This window comes from Helicoverpa zea, chromosome 8, assembly GCF_022581195.2.
Source record: "Helicoverpa zea isolate HzStark_Cry1AcR chromosome 8, ilHelZeax1.1, whole genome shotgun sequence".
NCBI classification, from domain to species: Eukaryota; Metazoa; Arthropoda; class Insecta; order Lepidoptera; family Noctuidae; genus Helicoverpa; species Helicoverpa zea.
Window position 1 is genome coordinate 485,634 of NC_061459.1, and position 9,273 is coordinate 494,906.

At 33.8% G+C, this 9,273-nt stretch overlaps 1 protein-coding gene across 1 annotated transcript; it reads left to right on the forward strand.

The window, feature by feature from the left end:
* The first annotated feature begins 5,615 nt into the window (after window positions 1-5,615).
* LOC124632421 (carbohydrate sulfotransferase 4-like) lies at window positions 5,616-8,397 on the forward strand. The gene is made up of 5 exons (XM_047167260.1): window positions 5,616-5,737; window positions 6,655-7,460; window positions 7,691-7,870; window positions 7,972-8,188; window positions 8,266-8,397. The coding sequence occupies exons 2-5, from the start codon at window positions 6,658-6,660 to the stop codon at window positions 8,371-8,373; spliced, it is 1,308 nt and encodes a 435-aa protein (XP_047023216.1). The 5' UTR covers window positions 5,616-5,737; window positions 6,655-6,657; the 3' UTR covers window positions 8,374-8,397.
* Window positions 8,398-9,273: the final 876 nt, after the last annotated feature.

Here is a 9,273-nt window from a genome sequence, read left to right on the forward strand (position 1 = left end):
AGCAAAAAATAGAAATATTTAAAACTTTTGGCACGGCTCTAGAAGTTGGTGGCAAAATAAATACAATCAACAGATCTGCAGACACCGACTTAAGAAGTAACAAACATACACGTACTCACTTGTTAAGTATGACTTTAGGGTGCTATAATCCGTTCTCACCCTATCCATTTCCATCCTTGCAATTTCATAAGGTCACGTGCAAAATAACGAACGTGCTTGTCGAGAAATCGCCAGTGTGCAACCAGCCTAACTGGACTTTATATCGTCCACAATTTGTTGCCATTGAAATGCTAAAGCGATGTCGGGACATTTTGCCGACTGCACTAGAATATTAAATGGTCGTTCAACTTTATTATTTGGATAGCTAGTTGTCTGGTGTTTTGTTTGAAATGAAATGTGAATATATAATACTTTATACCTACCGATTATTAGCCCTATGTTTAATAGTGATTAAATTCTGTGATTCCTTTTTCAAGTCACTGCCTGAAGCCAGACTTTTCATTACAGAAACAGAGAAGAAAGTCTTGAAAATCACAAAAAGACACGGAAGTTATGTGATGTGTCCTTGGGTATGCAAAATTTCATATACATTTTGAGACTAAACGCCCGCCTTTTCGTCCACTCTTTGTGAAATAATACCGTTGAATTAGTACCGCATTTCTTTCGGATAGAACCAGAATCAAGCATTACTGATTCACCATGTAGGTAGTATGTTAAGCATTTGAATAGTATATCGAAGTAAATACACGTTATAATCAAGTAAAGGTAGCAATAAGCGACGCATGTACGCAGCGGGTACTGATTAATGAATATGGAACACTCTTGCTCGATTCACATTCAGTATGATCCCGCCCCTCGCGCGTCTCTAATGACTAACCAAATTAATATCTAGTTATATTACAGTATGTTTGAACTTGTAATAATATTCAACAATAGCTTTTTCACGCAGTCTCAGCCGCAGCCCATTGAATCAACTTTCCATACTTGGATAAAGTAAAGTCTATGCCACCATGCAATGCTGCAGCTGTTTTTCAAATGGCATTTTAAGGGCCATTTCCATTTCATTGATTTTATTTTCATTTTATTGGGAAGAGACAACAAACAGCTATATTGTAAATAGTGAACACAGGCATTATAAACTAAAATAGATGTAACAATGCAACCCACAACGTTATCCACAAATTAACCAAAATATATAGAGACAACAAATTAACCTAAAGTTAGAAAACTAAAAAATGATATTTCATACATAAATTAACCGCACCTATCGTTAACGTTAATAATGATAATAACTAGGATTATATTATAATCCTAGTTCATCTGTAAGAACTACATTAAGTATTATAATTAAATAATATTAATTATTAATTAAATATTATTAATTAATTAATTAAATATAAAAATGAAATAACATATATTTTGTCAAAATTAAATAAATCCTGATTTAAAAGACGTAAAATGTTATTATTTAGTAGATAAACGCAGATGGCAGAGTTGGTAATATACCACAAGATCACAGCAAATAATAAAGTTTATTTTTATATTATTCAATGGATGAAATGAGACAACTCCATAGTTTTAGTAGTGGTACTTCAGAAAAGCCATTTAAAGCTTTCTTGTAACATTATTTGGGCTCCGTTCAAATACCACGAAGCGTTTATATTGGCGATATCAAGTCTTATTCAAATTATTTCCTGTCGCGCTGATGAGACGCTCGAGATCGCGGTATTTGCATGTTTTACACGAATATCGAAGATTTGATTATATATTCTGATAATAATAATATCAGTTCAGGGCATGGTTGGATGTTGTACCCGTTGGAAAACATTTTTTTCGAATGTTTAAAATATTATTGGTATATTTTTGCTTCACAATTTTCCGTATTTTTACAAAGATATTTTTACAAAAGCATTATAATATTTTCAATTCATAAGAAAAAAATGAAACGCACGCATTTTCCCATTTCGGAATGATATTCCAAGAGGCAATAAATCCGCCGTTTTCCTTATCTCCTGGCATTAACACAAACATTTACAAGCCTCATAGCTTTTAATACGTTTCTAAACAGTACGTCCTGACGAGAACAGCGTCCAAATTACAGCACAGACAATTTTTCTTGTAACATCTGCACGGCCAATCCGAACCTCATCCCCTTCCGATCCTATTTTATTTACAGCAAACAATTCTTTTGATAAATCGTTTTTAATCCGAACAAAAAGCAGGATTATTCCAATTTGAAGAAGAAAAAGATTTTCATAATGGAATTAGTTCATTTGGAGTCCTCGTGAGGAACGAAGGCGGACATTGGAAATCTCTCGCGATCTCGTTAGCATTGGAATATTCTATGAAGATTAAACGTTATTCAGTTTGATTTGAATGCGAACGTGCCTTTTGTTATAGGATTGCAGTGAATGGCACCGTCTAATGGTCGGCAAATGAGTGCTCCTGGAGCTTCCATGAATATGGAAGTTCAGCTCATTTTGGATTCGGCATCAAGTGCAAGGATCTTTTTGTTGTTCCTTGCATTATCTATTTGCATTCTGATTTGATCCCCGTCTTTATGTATCCTGGAAAAATTCACCGCATGATTTTTTTCACGTTTTTCCTTTTCTTAAGCCGTACCACGTGCAACTTTGTAACACGGACATGAAAGGTAAATAAACCTGGAGTGTGTGTGTGGAGTGTGTTTAGGTGACGAATAAAAATGTATGTAAATAAAGATGTTTTGATGACAGAGAAGGAAAAGACAATCTTGCGACCATTTACATTAATAATCTTTCCTTCCATCTCATTATGTTACACTTTGGCAAAAGGTATTTTTTTCTTGTCACACCGTACCGTCAATAAACACCAGAGCTACCACACACGTTAGAAATCCTCTGTCCAAATAACCGGTGATACTAAATAAAAGCTGGATGACGTATCTGCGATACAGAAGCGGTATCGCATCGGATTACCGTAATCCGTAATCAAGCGGCCGTCGATCCACTGGACAATGTGATTTATGCATTTCTAGAGCTCCATTACGTCACCATTGATGAATGGCCTAACTAAATAGAATTGGTAGTGTGGCCTGATTGGATGACTGATCTGTGCTGATATCTGATTGTTAGACGATGTCTGTTTGTGGTTATGTATGTGTCGTAGCCATATCGTGAATTTTAGATTTCCCCGTTTCATGCTGGAGCTGGTTTCCCACAATACACTATCTATTGTATTGTGAACATTTATTAGTGTCATACAAATACGATAGTAATAAAAAATACTGACACATTAAAACAAGACAATAAAAATTCATGAATTTCCATCTAATTTAATAAATATTAAAAAATACATATACATATGTAAGGGCCAATGACTTCTAGCTGCACTCTCTTGTTTCTTCATACTTTATTCTTCTTATAACAAATTCACTTCATTAATTTCGTCACAAATTATTAAGATTGTTTTTATACATATTCGGGATGAGAATCGAATACTGAATACCTAAGACCCTATTTCAATATCTTATTCAGTCCATCGTCAACCTTATGTACTGTATATTTTTATTTTTTTACCATTTATTAACGTTTGACCGTCGAAATTATATGTAAGGCTTTACAAATACAACATATCAATAGCATAAGTAATGTATTGAAGCGATCATCAATCCAATCAGTCATTTGATCTATCTTGTTCGTGTCAAACATCGTTTCAATCAAGGTAGTGTAGCATTGATTGTAACTCAACTGTACAATGCATGAAGCTTGGATTTCATAGTGTCTACCAACAATAGAACATGTATAAGAAATTGATCTACTTACATATATAGAGGTGCATTTTTTTGTAAATATAAAAACAAAAATATGGAGACGTATGTAGGACATTCATAGCTAAATTCTTGACCTGTGAAAAGGTTAGACATAGAGCTTAAGTTTTAAAACAGCGTGATCCAAAATTATTTCGTGTTTTTAAAATAGGTAACACCTTACAGCTACTAGTAACAATTAAACACATTTAATATTTCTAAGTACTCAATCAACAACTGTTGATTTCAAGCAGGAACTCATTAAAACCAAATTCTTCCTTGTTCTAATTAAGACTCCAACATTTCGGAATGGAATGTAACAGCATGTTGCATGCAAATGTATGCGTGTGACATACCTCGGTTATTAGTAGGGCAATACGAAATTGGGGAGCTTGTTATATCTAAATAGAATTTCTAATGATTTTATGGTGTTTTGGAAGTTTGAAGCATCGAAAATTTCGCTGTCTGCTGCAGATGTAGTTCTAGAATTTTCTATATTAATGACTAAATGTTCCACCCCCGTCCCGAGGAAACTGCTTCCCACAGTATAAAGCAGACTATGTCCTTTCTCAGGTTTTAAAATGTATGTCTACCTTTAAGCGAGTTCAAGAGACGAAGTATTTCTTTTGCCGATATAACAACAAATAGATACTGTAAACTAGAATAAAATAAACATATATTGAATCTGTATTATACCTGTACAGGTAAAACAGATTATTAAACTAATAATGTTATGTGGGCAGCTTTGATTTCTATTACATTTGTAATGAAAATAATGGAGACCACTATTAAACTAGTATTATAATAAACGTGGTCAATAATAGAAACATTGTTTCCAATGGAAAATTTACGGAATAACTGCATCAAATGAAATTGTTTTAAAATAATTTACTGTTTCAAACTAAATTGCTATTAATTCTCGTTGCCACGAGTAGTATCAATGTCTAATTATACAGACTTTTAGATAATATGCAGATTTTTTCTAGCTCGATAACATAATTGTGTTGGATCGTCTGGCGGATCACATTTCACAGTAAGCAACTGGAATTCTATTTGAGAAAGCGTCATTATAAGAACTGTTTGGAGACAATATTGGCACATCAGTTCATCAAGCAAGTACCACATACATTAATAACCTTAGAGATAAAGTAAAAAGCGCTATTTATCCATTTTCGCAACAAAAATCGAAGTCGTAAATCATAAACTATTAAGCGAGTATCAAAGGACAAAACGTAATAAATATAACAATGGGCTCCAAATAATATTTTTCATTAGATTGGCGTCGTAAATATCTTGCGTGACATTATTATAGAGAGCGAATTTATGGGCGGCTAGTGTCGCTCCATATATCGTGCTAAGCGCTAATACTAGCTTCACTGTTTGCTCGATATTTTGTGACACAATTTTTTTGGCCATCCCTTTTGTAATATTTTTATTCATAAATAACATTTTTAAACCTACCATAGTATATTTTTTATTTATACATTTGATTCAGTGTATGTGTTAGGTAAGATGATTTACGTTAAATCATCACCATAAACAATACCCGTAAAATGCAATGCCTACTAACTTGATCGCCTGTACCTAAGACATTAAAGGGGTTATAAAATATCTTGAAAACTTGTATGAAATTTTTAAATAGTGTCAATACCTTCTCCTACTATGAAAAATATTTACCTATATAATCAAAACAAAAAACCACTGTAGGCCAACCATAACAATATTATCAAGGTAGAGATTACAGGGTTCTATGACTGACATTGAAAAATAAACCAAGTTAACTGAGAGATATAAATTGTTTGATGTAAACCAAACCACACTATTTACTGAGGTATTTAGTTAAGCCATAGTTATGTGTCAACCGTGACAGACGCACGTCTTTAAAGTAAAAGTTAAAGAGATTCGTTTTAATTTAACCTTAAATAAAATAAACACAAAAATATATTTTCGGTAAGTACTCACATCAAATACATAATTATTAATAATGTGAGAGTTATAATAATATATGTTAAATAAAATTATAAAATTATGCTTTATTTGCGTACCATAATATCTGTACTTAGTAATCGGATGTTACCGATAAAGAGTGTTACGAATTGACAAGGTCGTCTAGAGCCAAAAATATATGTATCTAAAACAATAGTAGTATAAGTTAAAGATATTAGTTTTAATTTAACCTTAAACAAAATCAATACAAAAATATATTTTCTGTCAGTATTTACATCAAATACCTGATCAATAATGTAAGAGTAATAATTATTTTTGTTTATTAAAATTGATCTAAAATTATGCTTTATTCGCGTACCATAATATCTAAATTTTGTAATCGGATGTTACCGGTATTATTTTTGTAAAAACTGTTACGAATCGACAAGGTCGTCTAGACCAAAAAACATGTATCTAAAACAATAGAAGTTATTTCTCTCGCAACTGTCAACAACAGCCTATTGAATGGACGGTGAATGGTATTTTCGTCATTTTCCATGACATGATTAGATAAGGTTCGAATAAGTGGCATTTCAGAGAAATGATGCGGGTGATTTTATATAATAACCTATGAATTGATTTAGGCCCAGTTTCACCATACCCTGTTAAATATTTAACGAATTGTTAAAGTCAGTTAATGGGCTGTCAAAGTTATCGAGTGTCCCACCACGAGTTAACGCGTGTTTATTTGTCATAACAAGCCGTTAATCTAATCACCGCTCTAGAGGTCCGTTAGACCGTAACAGACAATTAAAATCAAGATGGACGCTGTTAAGATTATTCAATGTAAACAGTTCTTGGTAACAAAACACGAGCTATTGTATATGTCACATGCAAAAAAAAAACTTTTTTTACAATTAAATATGTATTTTTTATTGCAGATAATGCGGCGAACTAATAATTACTGGCTATGTTACTCCTTGAGCTTCAGTTTTTTTCTTCTACTGATTATAGTTGTAAATCAATTCAATAGTAACACATATCTTCTTACAACCACTGCTAATCGAAAAAACATTCAGATTATAATAAGAGTGGAAGATGGAGCAGAAACATACACGAAAGAGATACTTATTGTTGACGAGCTCAATGATTCAACAGCAATAGAAGGAAAGCCTATTCAGAATAAATTGTCAACCATGCAGAATAATACCCAAATGACAGAGGTTATTGAAAAGATTTTAGAAGATGCACGTACGAATATCAAGAATGAGCTCTCTAATTATAACTTTTCATATTCTGGTGCTAATTTACTGGAAGATTTAGTCATGGAATCTGGAGGACAACCACAGCGTACTTTAATTATTTCTTCATGGCGATCAGGATCGACTTTTTTTGGAGATTTGATAGATTCTATTCCAAGCAGTTACTATCATTATGAACCACTGCTCATGTTTGGAATCAAACAAATTCGAACGCCTGCAGAAGCTGGCGAAGCTCTCAAAATTGTAAAAAACATGTTCAAATGTAATTTCGATGGTTTGGAAGAGTATTTTGAATTTGAGAGCAAAGACTTAGATTTGTTTAGTCATAGCACCAGACTATGGGACTATTGTAAGTATGACAACAAAAACGACTTGTGTTTCGACGCGGAATTTACCTCACGACTATGTAAGCTGTTCCCTTTCCAGAGCATGAAGCTAGTCAGACTGAGATTACGACTTGTTGAGGAAATTATAAAAGATAAAGAGTGAGTTCTTATCTATAGTTCCACTTTCCAGTATTTAGTACGTTTCTGACGAATACTCCCATTAGTTGTTGCTCAATGGTGTCATTTTCCAAAATTTTGATACATCTTAAAACAATTATAAATCAAAGGAATTAATGTTAAAGCCGATGATATAGTTTTAGATAAATTGCAGTAGGTATTTCGATCCATTTAGTTCAAAATCCAACTTCATAACCATGACACATTTCTAGTCTCAACGTGAAGGTAATTCTATTGACTCGAGACCCCCGGGGTCTGATGCAGTCGAGGCGTCAGCGACACTTCTGTGAGCTGTCTTCAGATTGTTGGGAACCCTCCCTGGTCTGCGCCGACATGATCAGTGATTATGTAGCAGCGAAAAGTATACTGCAAAAATATCCTGATAGACTTCTGTAAGTAGCCTAGAACTTAATATGTTGGTAGATGATAACACTTTAAAAAGAAGGCTGCTAATAATTATATTGCATTGTAATGTTGAATTGTGTAATTTCAGAGTGATAAGATTTGAAGAATTAGTACTACAACAGAACACAACACTAGAGAGAATTTTAAATTTCCTCGACATTGACGCGAGGAAGGCATTTAATGATTTTCTACAGACGCACACTAACGTAGAGGTAGCTGGAGTTCATTCTACTTTCAAAGTCTCTCGTAATATTCCTTTTAAGTGGAAACATACGTTGGACTTTACTTACATTAGTGAATTACAGGTTGGTAGTTATTTCATTTTATCCTCCTCACATACCTATGTTTTTTTTCCATTCATAATGTGATAATTTCATTGCAGATGGCATGTAAGGAAGCAATGCACTTATGGGGCTATAAGATGGCCTACAATCAGACTCATATGACAAGCGAAGATTTTAACCCAGTAGACGACTATAAAATATCTTAATAAAATTATTTCAGTCTTAGACAACAAAAAAGTTTTTCTTCTGAAGGTTTTCACTCTATGGATCGCTGTTATACCTATCCATGTACAAGCTGAAATGCAACAGGTTCTATACTAAAATTCAATACTTTAAACATTTCCCCTTCAATCAGAAAGAACAAAAATGATGTTAACAATGAACAGTTATAGACAGAGGATACAATGAGCGTGTCTCAAGGCTGAATACTTGGTCCACATCATATTTCATTAAGTTATTATATTTATCTAAATTGCTGCTAACATAATAAAGCAAGACAAAGTTGATTATACACAAAATGAACTGAAAAGATTATAATCTTTAATATCGCATTAAACTGTCATCATCATCCTCCGAGCCTTTTCCCAATCATGTTGGGGTCGGCTTCCAGTCTAACCGGATTCAGCTGAGTACCAGTGCTTTACAAGAAGCGACTGCCTATCTGACCTCCTCAACCCAGTTACCCGGGCAACCCGATATCCCTTGGTTAGACTGGTGTCAGACTTACTGGCTTCTGACTACCCGTAACGACTGCCAAGGATGTTCAATGACAGCCGGGACCTACAGTTTAACGTGCCATCCGAAACACAGTTCATGGTGTCTAAGATATACTTAGAAAGTACATACAAACTTAGAAAAGTTGCATTGGTACTTGCCTGACCTGGGATCGAACCCGCGCCCTCATACTTGAGAGGTTGGTCCTTTACCCACTAGGCCACCACGACTCTCATACTCATAGACACAAAACAAACAAACATAACACAAACATAGTTCTAATCAAAGCGTATAATTTTTCCAATAAGCGTATTCAAATGCACGCAGTATTTATTCGCATAAATCCCGTCAACAACATTGCTTATAGAAACAGTTACAAATGAGATTAACCA

What these genes read in the sequence shown, in the direction of transcription:
- LOC124632421 (XM_047167260.1), top strand. Translation starts at nt 6,658, where the DNA reads ATGCGGCGAACTAATAATTACTGGCTATGTTACTCCTTGAGCTTCAGT. An exon ending in GAAATTATAAAAGATAAAGA is followed by an intron (nt 7,461 to 7,690) that starts GTGAGTTCTTAT and finishes ACACATTTCTAG; the next exon opens with TCTCAACGTGAAGGTAATTC. An exon ending in CTTACATTAGTGAATTACAG is followed by an intron (nt 8,189 to 8,265) that starts GTTGGTAGTTAT and finishes ATTTCATTGCAG; the next exon opens with ATGGCATGTAAGGAAGCAAT.